The sequence below is a fragment of the Macaca fascicularis genome, chromosome 1 (genome assembly GCF_037993035.2).
Source record: "Macaca fascicularis isolate 582-1 chromosome 1, T2T-MFA8v1.1".
NCBI classification, from domain to species: Eukaryota; Metazoa; Chordata; class Mammalia; order Primates; family Cercopithecidae; genus Macaca; species Macaca fascicularis.
The window spans coordinates 15,962,217-15,975,737 of record NC_088375.1 but is presented as its reverse complement, the minus strand read 5'-3'; the positions used below and the strand labels follow the sequence as shown (position 1 = coordinate 15,975,737).

General features: G+C 39.8%; 1 protein-coding gene across 17 annotated transcripts in view; it reads right to left on the bottom strand.

Moving 5' to 3' along the window:
- PCNX2 (pecanex 2) overlaps positions 1-13,521 on the bottom strand; it is a 309,218-nt gene that overhangs the window by 151,588 nt on the left and 144,109 nt on the right. For all 17 annotated transcript variants that reach the window (XR_012414710.1, XM_015440348.4, XM_005539760.4 and 14 more), the window contains one exon: positions 3,306-3,447. Coding sequence is in view for 16 of the 17 variants with exons in the window: in XM_015440348.4 (XP_015295834.3) it covers positions 3,306-3,447 (142 nt within the window). In the remaining variant the exon portion in view is untranslated. The remainder of the gene's footprint in view (positions 1-3,305; positions 3,448-13,521) is intronic.

Here is a 13,521-nt window from a genome sequence, read left to right as displayed (position 1 = left end):
GTCATAAAAAAATGTTGAAAATTCCATATGCCTCAATCTGCTGTTTTTTGTGCCTTCAGACCTAGGACTGCATCTGTTTCCACCTTGCTCCAGCATGTGTGAGGTGAGGTTTGCCCAAGGCCTTGTACGGCAGGCTTGGATTTGGCATCTGAGAAAAACTAGCAATTGATTCCAATGCATACTTCAGATGGGGAAGTTTGTCTTTAGCCTCAACCCAGAGCCCTCAGTGTTCCTGCAGCAAGGCTGAACACTGCTCCATAACTGGCCTTCCTTTTCCAGTGCGCAACTAATGCCCAGGATGAAAATACAGTAGGAAAAAATGACTTCAGGTCCATTTGCCTTTGACAACAGCCCAAGGTACAAAAACCCCTGTGGGATAGCCAAAGCCCTGTGGAGAAACCCCAGTGATAACGTATTTGAAGACTTAGGGATATTTTGGTTTCCAGGGGAGACTGCTGATTTTCTGGGTGATTCGGGCAAAATCCAGATGAGAAGCAAATCTAACTTTCTGTTTCTGTGACCAACGTTCCATGACCTGCATCCATTTGATATTTAGTAGGGACGACTGGTTCAAGCTGAGGGAGATTTTAAGGACTCATGTGCATGACTTTGATAACATTGCAATAGGAACGGCTACCATTAATGTCTCATAGATCATTGTATACAGCAGGTCCTCAAATAACGTTGCTTCATTCAATGTTGTTTCAGTATAACATCGATGGGAAAAAAAAATGGATTCCTGGCCAGGACCCCACTGTCAGTGTGGAGTTTGTACATTGTCCTCATGTCTATGTGGGTTTTTCTCCGAGTTCTCCGGTTTCCTCACACATCCCAAAGGTGTGCACAGTAGGTGCTCTGATGTGCTGACGTGGACCAGTGTGAGTGTGAGTGTGGGTGCGAGTGTGTTCTGCGATGGGAGACGTCCTGTCCAGCATGGGCTCCCACTGGGCACCCTGAGCTGCCAGGACAGGCTCCAGCCACTGGATACACTGAATTGGAATATTTGGATAAATAACTATCTTACTTGTTTGTATTAATCTTTCCTAAATGTATGTATTATTCACATTTATTTCCATGTTTAACATTAGAAGTGTTTTGGTCTTTATTTAGAAGTTTGGTGATGTTTTTGTGACCAGAAATATGCTATGGAACTTAACTCTTGTTTCTATCAATTAGCCTATAGTAAAATTTGTTTTATTTGGTTTTGTATTGGTTTTGATTAAAGTCACAGTTTTCAAGAACGTATCCAGGATGTTACGTGAAGATACACCACACTTAGCTGAAGGTTTTAGAAAGGCTGAGGTAACAATTGGTGAGCAATGCCCTGGAACAGATGGAGAGAATCCTCTTAGATTCTCTAAGAAACAGAAACACCTAACAAACACCTAACAAGATACCCCAGTTCACCAACTCATTAATTTACCAAACCCCTACTTGGTTGTTCATGCATTCATCCTTCTAACACTTACTAGTGGTTTGCCATTGAATAGCTGAATAAGAAACAGTGCCTGCTGTTGAAAAGCTCACTCTGTGACTGTTTAGTACAATGGTTCTCAAAAATCACAGGGAGGGGCTAGGCTTCTCTAGTTTAGAAAAGGTCTCAAGGTGATACTGATACAGGGTTTCCTGCTATCCTGTTTGAGAACAGTTGGTCTAGTAGGGTGCCTGAAACCTCAAAAAATGTTTTGTTTTTACTTCTACAGACGCATCAGGAATAGAAAGGGATTTCCAGTTCTGGGTTCTGAGTGAAACAATTGCTGATGTTATCATGTGGGCATTGAGGATATTCAGAGCTACATAGGTAAGGTGCAGCTTTCTGACTTTAGTGTCTAGGAAAAAATTACAGGGGATGGAGAATAATATTACTTCCAAATGGACCCTCCCTGAACTGTTTATTTGACTCTGCTGGAGTCTTAGCCCTTGCATCTGCCTTCTCTAACAACTTGGCTTCAACCCCACAGGCTTAGCTCAAGGTCCTTGTCCTGAAGTCGAATAGAGAAAACTTGAAATCCTTTAGCTGGATTTTCCAGAGTGGCACTGATACCTTCTTTGCTACTCTGGCTTTGAATGTGTGTCCCCATTCGAGAAACTGAGGCTCTGCCTTGTTCTCGGGGGGAGTCACAGGGTCAACTAGGACTGTACCACACTGGGAATTCCTGCCCTAGAGAAGCTCACGATGTTCTAATTCTGACCATCTCCTAGATCGGGTCTCACCTAAACTGTATAAGGGGTCTTAAGTCCAGCTATCTGCTTTCTTAAATCCAGTGAGAGTAATTCTCATCCCTGGATTTGAAGTCTAGAATTTTAAGTATCAAAGGACATAGAATTCTTGCCCTGATCTAACAGAAACAGGTCTGGACTAGAAGGAAGGCAGAGTCCAATCAGGACAGGTTATGGGATCATTTCATTTAGTGTCTGCTTTGTGTGACTATGAATCTACTCAAAGTCCAACAGAGTATTAAAATGCCTTTTATCTTAGCCTGCTCAATCTTTGAAGAATATTAATTAATTTGTCCTCATGACATCCTGAAAGGAAGAGCAGGTTTGAATTAGTATGTTTGGGATTATGCATTAGGGTTGACTTGGATACATAGTGTTTAAGCAACGTGACTAATGAGCAAATCTGGGAAAGAATCTCTTTTATATCCTTCTACTCTAACAACTTCTTTGACCAGCAACTTTCACCTTTCATCAGAATGACAAATCTACAGACTATCAAGGAGATTTCCATGTTGTAAATTAAGAATTAATTTTAATATATGAAACCAGTGACTTGACTGTACATTGTTAATGCTTTGAAAGACATGGGCATCTGGACAGTATGAAGTCTCTGTGCCAGTGTTTAAATTACGAGGCTTCTCTTGATAAAGAGACAGCTGTGACAGTGATTAATTTCCCCCTCCCACAAGCACAAAATGATAGAGTATTTGCTAAATGAAATGACACGAGGCAGTTCATAAAGCTCTAAGCATGATGTTAAGAACTCCAGGAATCCTGGACTCACACTGTGCTTCCGTCTTCTTCTTAAGGCTCACTGACTAAGCTTCTGCAGGATGATTTTCAAATCTACTGACATTTATTCACAACATCATTTCAAGCAGATCTAACTTCATTTGCACCCCAGTCACTCTACAATAACTGTCTAGCTCCAGTGGGTTTTGGGTAAAAGACCACCATGGCTTATTTTTACATGGCCAATAACAGTCGGTAAAGGTTGGCTTCTTCTGCAAACTGTTTACAGAAAATTCACTCAATATTGAAAATGTGACCCAAATCATTATGAGGATAAACCATTAACCACTTACTGGGTACCAAGTCTCCGGTGATTGCTTATTAAAAATGCATCAATAGTGAGGGCATTCAAAATTAGCGCTGGGTACAAGATGTATTTTTCAAAACACTGAAGCCAAACATAGAGTCTTTCAAACCACATTAAATGGGCGACATCTGAAAGAAATATAAAAACCACTTAGAACAACCACCGATCAAAGTATTTTTCGTTAAGTAGAGGTAATAATAACTAATATCCCCCCTTTAATTCAAAAGCTGCTAATTAAGAACTCATGATACTAGACATGATATACCATACCATTTTTTTTCCAGGCAGCAACTGTTAGCTTTACTTCTACACAGTTCATAAATAATAATATCCATATAGTAATATAGGCCAGCATCCCAATTTTTCAAGTCAATTGATTTCTTCATACATAATTTACTGAGACCAATGAATGGGCTGTCACATAGCATCAAGTCATCTTAGAGTAGTAAGGGTGGAAGGTGAAGGATGAAGAGTTGGAAAAAATCCCATATGTCTATCTCCTTTTAAGCTAGGGTTCACTTCTGTGGCTGAAGCTAGTTTCTGGGCTTTCTTCTCTTTTTAATCTTTAAACCACAAACAAATCCCTGGGCAATGTATGCAAATAAAACACAGCTGACTCCCAAACCCCAGCCACTATGAATCTATTACCTTCTTCTGAGTGCTTACAACAAAGGAAGTACCATAAAGATTGAAGTCTATTCCCATTAAGGGCTAAGGTTTTAAGTTAGACCAACCTGGATTTGCATTCACTCTCTACCAACCACTAGTGAATGACCTTGAATTATTAGCTTCATCTTTTTGAGCCTTAGTTTTCTGTGTCCTGACTATCCTCTGAGTCTGCTGAGGGGGAGGAGGTCCCTTCTGCCTCCTACTCCTCATGGCAGGAGATGGGGTAATGAGGAATGCATGCTTGCCCATCTGGGAACCCGTGCTTTTCTCTCTGGGGAGGAGGAGCAGCTGGTCTGAGTGGTCAGAGCACAAACTTGCTTAGGTCACATTCAAGGGTGGGGAAATGCTTCATCCCTGCCTCTCGGATCTGGAACGAGAGCCAGGACTCTTCTCTGCTTCCCACCTTGAGGACGGCGCAGCAGGTTCAGGCCCAGGGCCCTCGAGTAGGCCCCTCTCATTCCCTGCCCCCTCCTCTCTGTCTGTCAGTAACTGGGAGGCTGCAGTGGGCCCCCATCCACCAGCAAATGAACCATCTCTGCTGTGGGCTTCATGCTCTCCACAGCAAGCCTCAAAGCCTAAATCTGCAAGGTGGAAGGCAACTCCATTACACTTCTGGAATCACATTCTTCAACAATTTATAGTGAAAAAACAAACAAACAAACAAAAAACTATACCCTACGATGACCTAGAGTTAAAAAGAGTTATGTAGTTTTTACTTTGGGTTGCACAAGAACAACTCACAAAAGAGAAAAAGTTCAAGCTGGCAAAACAGCCTGTTCCTTCCGGTTCTCTTATCCAGGATTAGCAGACAAATTGTTTCCGGTCAGCTTCACTGGGGCTCTACATGACGGATCGCAGGAAGTACCATAGACACACACACACAAATAGAAACTATTTTACTTTCTACTAGATATGGCTCATATTTCTGTGTAAGAATATATCATCTTTGTAACTCAAAAACATTACTACTTTCATTTGATTAAAAATATTAAGACAGACCGGGCGCGGTGGCTCACGCCTGTAATCCCAACGCTTTGGGAGGCCAAGGTGGACAGATCAATTGAGGTCAGGAGTTCGAGACCGGCCTGGACAACATGGTGAAATCCCGACTCTACTAAAAATACAAAAGTTAGCCAGGCATGGTGGCACGTGCCTGTAATCCCAGCTATTCTGGAGGCTGAGGCAAGGAGATTCACTTGGACCCAGGAGGCAGAAGTTGCAGTGAGCCGAGATTGCGCTGCTACACTCCAGCCTGGGTGGCAGAGCGAGACTCCATCTCAGAAAAAAGAACATATATATATGTGTGTGTGTATGTGTGTGCGCGCATGCATATGTGTGTGTGTGTGTGTGTATATATATATATGAAGAGAGATTTGTCATTCAGAAATCTTACTTGAAAAGAATTCATTCGAATGGGCTAGGAATGGTGAGAATAGATAGAGTGAAAGTCCTTCAAGATACTGGAAATAAAGTATTATGAGAATAAACACTCCAACAATCAGCTTAATAAATAGAAGAGACAATGAGAAATCATCCAGATAAAAATAAAAAGAAATTTTAGTGCCAGATGAAACAGGGAGGAAGAGTGGGAGGAGAATCAAGTTCAAAGAGCAAGGATGTTGTGTAGGAATTCAATGTTGAATATTCTTAATGGACAGAGTATAATTTTTTCTGGAGTGGATCTGGAAGTGTGTTATTTCACAATGAATGTTTTATACACAATAAAGCCTAGGTATATTAGACATTTTACATATAGATTAAAGGATTTTAATCTGTTGTGAAAGTATATGAAAATTTAAAAAAATCTTCAAGACCCCTCCCAGCAAATGACTTTGACCTCTACTTTCTAGAGAAAATAAAGTCTATGAGGTATAAATTCCCTCCAACTACGAATTCATTTCTACTCATATCCACTTCTGGCTCCTCCTGAAGCCAAGCTCCACCAATGTCCTGCATCCTATGCTCCTGCCTTCTTGGTTCAGTAGCCACTCCCTGCCTTATCACTAGCTCTTTCCTAAGGCAAATTACAAGATCCCAGTCTTCTCTGTGTGGAAAACTCACCTTCCACCCTGAACCTCCTTCTAAAGCTCACTTTGGCCTTTTCTGTACTTCTCAGCTTCTTGGAAAGCTTGTCAATATCTGATGTTCCCACTTCTGTGTCTCCCACTTACTGGGAACACCTCTGCCCCTGGGTATTTGCGGCTACCTTTGCCCTGACCTGCATGTGGCAGGGCCTCCTGTGACCTCCAGATGGTCAAATAACTGATACTTCTCAGTCTCTCTTACTGGACTTTCCTGAGGCATAAAACATCATTAAATCCTTTCGTCTTTTGAAAACTCGCTCTGCCCTTAGCTTCCCCATCCCACCATCCCTGACTTTTGCTCAAACCTTTTGCCCTACTCTTCTCCCATTTCCTCTGTCATCTCCTCTTCCCCTATCCCTGGCATCGGCTTTCCTTCTCCCCGTTATTTTTCTTATCCTCTTGAGCTAATGTCTTCAACACCCGTAATTTTAATTCTTACTTCCATGCTGATGACACTCAAATCTGTAACTCACTATCGCATCTTTCTCCTGGACTTCAGATCTAAATAATCAACTGAATAGCTTCATCTGATGTCCCAAAGGAACTTTCAAATACAACATGTCAAAACCAGAACGATGTCGACCTGTACACAACTTCTCTTCCTCATACATTCTTGCATTCTCTTAGCCATGCAGACAATGACCCAGAGTCATCCTAAACCAGCTCTTCTCACTTCTCATAGCTGTACGTTGAAATCACTTCAGGGCAAAGCTGAAAAACACTGTCCTAAATGGTGATTCTCAAACATCAACATGTAAATAAGTCCCTTGTTAAGATGCAGAGTCTGATGCAGTAGGTCTAGAATGGAGCCGGACATTCTACATTTCTAATAAACTTCTAGGTGATGTGAATACTCCTGAACCTCAGGGAATACTTTGAGGAACAGCAGAGCCAGCAGTACCAGCATCCCCTAGGAATGTGTTACAAATGCAAATTCTCAGATTCAATCCTAGACCCACTGAGTCCGAAATTCTGTGGATTGGGCCCTGGGCAAGGAATCTGTGTTTTGACAAGTCCTACAAATGATTCTGATACATGCTCAAGTTTGAGAACCATTTTCTGGAAAGTCTTCCTCTATACATGGAGATTAAAGGACTGAAGGACTGTGTTGATTCCATGTGCTTACTCTGCATATCTATTCCTTCTTTTCTGTCTTCCATGCTCTTAATCACTTTTGTCTAAAAAATTATAATTATCTTTTATGCAGATAAACTGTTTCCTAACCCAGCCAGATGTGTACACTGTATTCCAATCCTTCTTATCTGTCTACTTGAGGACTTGTCTCTTGCAATGATCCCCCATTCTCCTGCATTACTTGGGTTTTTTTCTCTTTAGCAAATCATTCTCATCAGAAAAAAAAAATTGCTATAATATCTTCCATTAAAAATATGCCCCAAGTCTAGGCAATATAAGGAGACCGTGTTTCTAAAGAAAGTTTAAAAATAAGCTGGGTGTCGTGGTGCTTGCTTGTAGTCCCAGTTACTCGGGAGGCTGAAGTGGCAGGATTGCTTGAGCCCAGGAGGTTGAGGCTGCAATAAGCCGTGATTATACCACTGCACCCCAGCCTGGACAACAGAGCATAGACCTTGTCTCAAAAACATTAGAAAAAATACCCTCTTTTGGTCCTATATTTTCTTTCAGATGCTGGTTATTTTCCAGGTAGTACCTGGAAAATATTTTCATTTTTTAAAAATGTAGCTACACTCATTTTCTCAACAACATTATCTTTCTTTTCTTTTTAAGTTTACTCCAGTCAGGTTCTCATCAAAACCTAGTTATAGAGTACATAATTAGGTGTAGAACTGATAGGTTATCAGGTGTGCATATAGCAAGCTTCAGTAGATAATGACAAAGAATTGTCCAAAGGTATTGTGCCAATTTACACTCCTGCAGATGGTACAAGAGAGCTCCTTTTTGTTCTACATCTTTGCCAAAATGTTTTCTCTCTTCTTAATTTTTGCCATGCTGGTGCGTGTAGAGTGGTATCATATTATGGTTTGATTTTACATTTCTTTAATGACTTATGTAGACAAGAATGTTTTTACATGTTTACTGGCCATTTGGATGCACACTTTTGTGAAGTAGTTCTTCATTCTGTTGCTTGGTTCTTTTTCCTATTGGATTATATGTCTTTTCCTTATTGATTTTTGGGAGCTCTTTATACATCCTAGGTACGAGTTTTTAGCCAGTATATGTATGAAGAAAATCTACTCCCATTTTACGGTTAGATTTTCATTCTCTTAATAGTATCTTTTACAAAAAAGAAATACATAATTTTAACATGTTCCAATTCCTTCATGCCATCACTGTACCTGGTGAATTCTATAATTTTAGTAAGTGTCACATCATAGAGTATTCATTTAAATACAAATCTTCCCACTAGATTCTGAATTTGTTAAGGGTATGTACTATGTACCTACTAGAATGTCTGCCAGAGAGTTGGGGTTTGGTAAATGTTTATTACCTTATCATTTTTAGTGGCTGAGGGAATTCTGGATAATTACATTTAACAGAGGGTCTAGGAAAAAAACAACAACAGTCTTTTTGAAGTACTTTTCTGATTACAAAATAAAAAAATGTAACTATAACATATTAAATGACATTTCCTATTTTAATCTCTCATAAAGTACAATCAGTTACAGCTAAGTTTCTTTCTGTACAAAATTACTTGTTCTGATTTCTCAATTTATAAAAGATCAACAGTGTCAGATTAAGGCCATCACATCAAATGCAATTCAGCCTGCTTATAAAAATACATTTACAGAGTTCTATCAACATTTGTCACCAATTCAGAGAGACATGACAACCTTAGCTAGATTCCTGCCAAAAAAAAATGTAAATGAAGAGAAATATAAGCCATCTCTTCTCAGTGCTATTAGAAAAACATATGAATTAAAGGAAACATTTGAGTGGCTGGGTCATCACTGTAGAACAGCCTGGGCACCATTTGGATGGGGGAGTAAGAACTAGATTTTCAAAAGCTTGTCACATTTACTTTTAGAAAATGACATTTTCCAGTGAGTGGAGATAGATTGATTTGAGTGGAGGGACATAATCCCATTACAGTCTACGAGGATTTACCACAGGTCATGGTAACAAAAGTAGGTTTTTCATAAGAATTTCAGTTTACTCATCTCAGAAACATATAAAGCAATGAATTTCAAATAAAAGAGACAGCACTGATAAGCTCTGAATTCACTATCCATGTCTTTCCAAATATTTGAGAGTGAAATACTTATTCAGTGAGATTCTAGCCGTCTGAACTACGGGGGTGGTGTGTGTGTGAGCATGTGAAACTATGGTCGACCCTTGAACAATGGGGATGTTAGAGATACCAACGCTTGCATAGTCAAAAGTGCAAATTTAACTTTGAGTCCCCAAAAACTTAACTACCAGTAGTCTAAGGTTGATCAGAAGTCTCACTGGTAACATAAACAGATGATTAACACATATTCAATCTGTTATATGTATTATATACTGTATTCTTACAATAAAGTATGCTAGAGAAAAGAAAACGTTATTAAGAAACTCATAAGAGAAAATCTATTTCCCGTTCATGAAGTGGAAGTGGATCACCATAAAGGTCTTCATCCTCACCATCTTCTCCTTGAGTAGGCTGAGGAGGAGGAGGAGGAAGAGGAGGGGTTAGTCCTGCTGGCCCAGGGGTGGCAGAGGTGAAAAGGTGGAGGAAGCAGAAGGGAAGGCAAGAGAGGCAGGAGCACTAGGTATAACTTACTGAAAAAAAAAATCTATTTGTTAAGAGGACCACACAGTTCAGACTCATTCGTGTTGTTCAAGGTCAACTGTATATCATAGACACAACTTTAAGGCAAGTGATTAAAACATTTAATCTTTAGGAAGACTTGGACTGTAAGTACCATTCTGCTATCTGACATTAGAACAGTATTTTGTTGGCAGGCCCTGCATTCTATATGGCCACAATAACACATATGGAGATGGGCTGAGGCCAGGGATCTTTACGAGGTGATAATTGAGTCTCTACTTAGAAGCAAAGCAGCTATAAAGGAGCTCTACATTGGACTTTCGAAGGGAAAAAAATCTTTTAGGGAACTGGACACCAGTTAATTCATAAGTTACAAGACCTTTACTATTATTTTTATAGGAACAGGAGAGTCACAAAAAAAGACTGAGTTAGAAACCAGGTTGAATTGCTAATTCAGCTCTAGTTTACTGCCCACGGTACTTCAAAGGAATGAAAGTGACAGCTGCTGACATCTAAATGTCATATAAAAGTTACCACATGCTTTCCATGGATTAATTCTGCATCTCTAGATAAGAGGACAGCATATGTGTTTACACTATGAACATACACCGGGCAAGCAGAAATGAAAAAAACATTTCAGGTAAAGATTCATCCCAAGGCATGGTTTTCCTGGTGAGTGTTGAGTACAACATCTAGCCAAAGCAGAGATGAGAAAAGGTGAGGAAACAAGTTAAAATAAATATCAAGAAATGACAGAGTAGAGAACAAATCCCAGAGATCACCAAGCCCCAACTTTTTACTTCAGGTTCCGTTAATGCGGCATATTGACAGGATGTTAATTTCACCTTTTTTTCTTTTCTTTCTTTTCTTTTCTTTTTTTTTGAGATGGAGTCTCACTCTGTTGCCCAGGCTGGAGTGCAGTGGCAGGATCTTGGCTCACTGCAACCTCTGTCTCCCAAGTAGCTGGGATTACAAGAGTGTGCCACTACGCCAGGCTAATTTTTTGTATTTTTAGTAGAGATGGTGTTTCACCATGTTGGCCAGGCTGGCCTTGAACTCCTGACCTCAAGTGATCCACCCACCTCAGCCTCCCAAAGTGCTGGGATTACAGGTGTGAGCCACCATGCCCGGCCTTAATTTCACTTTAATTCCTACTTATCTTAGAATCCTCCTACCAATCTCAGCAATTTATTCTAATGACACGCTTCAATCTCTAGATGAGGAAAACATTTAACAGATAAATGGAACTCATACTGAATGTTTATAGCTGGAAGTAAAAAGGGACACAGTGAAAGATGAATCATAATGTAAGAAGAAGCTAAAACAAAAGTGTAAGTCCAGAATTCTGATTCCTCAAAGATTAAACTTACTCCTTTCATAGACAACAACCATGAAAAGCTAGAAAAAGGAGAGACCGCGCATGCAGCAGCATGGTAAATGTGCTCCCTGCATCCCCAGATTGTGTCAGGGTTCACACAAAATAAAGTTAAAAAGAAAATCTTTGCAATGATATTTTGTAACTGCCTTTCTGTAATGTCCCAAATACGCAAAGAGACCATAAAAAAAAAAAAATCCTTTAGCATGATAATTTCTCTTTTCTCTGGAATATTAGGCTCTTGAGAAAAAGAATGAAAACTAATTATACCATTTACAAGTTTATGTGTAACTCATTACAATTAAAAGCTTTAAATTTTCTTAAAGGGTTTTCGGGGTTGTGTTTTGTTTAGACTCTTTATGCTACTAAAGTAAGTTCGTCTCCATAATTAAAAGTTAGTAAAAATCCTCAGGATGTTTTCAGCTTTAGAAAGACAATCTTCACCAATTCAAACCTTGAATTAGGATTTAAGTTGCAAGGATACAGGGCTTCCTGCTGTATATGGGCCAGATGCATTTCAATGGGGGTGCGGCTTGAATCAACTATCCCTGGTGTCACCCCTGAGGCATCTAAGGCAGAGAGACTCTGCAAAGTGAAATGAACACATCTGTGCTGTTACCATCCCTTTATTATAGACAATTGCTTTTTTCTGTAAGCTTTTCTCACTCTCATCTGTCTTCCTGGGTCAAATCTCAGCTGTCGTCAAGTTCTTAGCACTAACATGTACACATGTTGTTTATTCTCTAGAAATAGGCTTCACTTACAAAACCAGTAGCACGAATGGAGGGTAAAGGAAGTCACATCATCCTTGCTGCTCAAAGCCCTTGATCTCTGTTTAGGATGAACCCATGGTCCATCATTTTTTCTTTTTTAAGTAAGCAAATTCAGGGCTGCCCATGGCCCAGTCCCATGCCCGCAATCCTCTTCCGCCACTTATCCTTAGACCTCAATTTATATATTTATATATGTGTATATAAATATATAGATGTACATATAAATATATATGTATATAAATAAATACATATATATATATTTTTAACTCCATTTCCTTTACTTAGTTGCAGTGCTATTCTGGTTTCTTTCTTCTTTCTTCATTTTTAAAAACATTTTAAATCTTTAATACATCTGCAAATTCATTTGATACAAAGTCTAACTCCAATTTTTTTAATGTTCATTTCCCCAAAACCACTGATTTTTTTTCGTTAGTTCGGTGGGAATAAAAATGTATCCTTCACATTTCCTCAAAAAGCGGGAGAAACTTGGCAGAATCAGTGTGGAATGTGCCTTCTCTTCTTGACAGAAAGGTCCTCAATTAACACAAAAGCATAATAATAATATTTAAAACTGAAAAAGCAAATGGAACCACTTGTACATTTTTTACATGAAAAAGGTCAGACCAGTATTTTTACATGAAGAGGGCTAGGAGAGAATTCCAAATGCTCTCACTGTGGCCACAGGGTAGACAGAGCCTCTCAACAGAACAACCGTCTTGCCAAGAGCAAGGACAATGTGCTTACTTTTGCATCCTCAACGCCCAGAACAGTGTCTAGGACATAGCAGGTGCCCAATAAATGTCCAATTCAGAAGAAATCCTCCCTCAAGGAAAGTGTAATTTGTATGTTATTTAAATTACAAGGTTACTTAAAAACACCAATTCTATTTTCTCTATGGCATATCCATATATTATCCTATCATAGAGAGTTATGAAGGTTAAGCTCCTTCTGATAAGATTCCAACAGACCTACTTTAGGGAGACTGAGTCAGGGCTCACCACAGTGGCCACATCAACTGCAGCTGAGAACTAACATTCTTCAGAATGGTCTCTTTAGCCCTTCCCATGTTTGTTGTGCTAATAACCCAAAGCCACTGTGGGACCATCGTGCGTGTATTGCATGCTGCACATTAAAACTTCCTGATTTTTAGTGTTAGTTTTTTAAGTATCCCTCCTACTACTGACCATTCATTGTAGCTCCATATTGCATTAGGTTTATCAGTAGTTTAACAGAACCCTAATGGGTCTTGGATAAACACCCTGTGGCTTGCTGAAGAGCTGGAATCTGAGGCTGGCAGCTAACCATTGAGCTCTGTCCCCAAGTCCTGTCTTTCTTTTTTATCTTTTTTCTTTTTTTTTTTTTTTTTTGAGATGAAGTCTCACTCTTGTTGTCCAGGCTGGAATGCAATGGCGCAATCTCTGCTCACTGCGACCTCTGCCTCCCGGGTGCAAGCAATTCTCCTGCCTCAGCTTCCTGAGTAGCTGGAATTACAGGCACCTGCCTACATGCCTGGCTAATTTTTGTATTTTTAGTAGAGATGGGGTACAGGCGTGAGCCACTGCGCTTGGCCTAGTCCT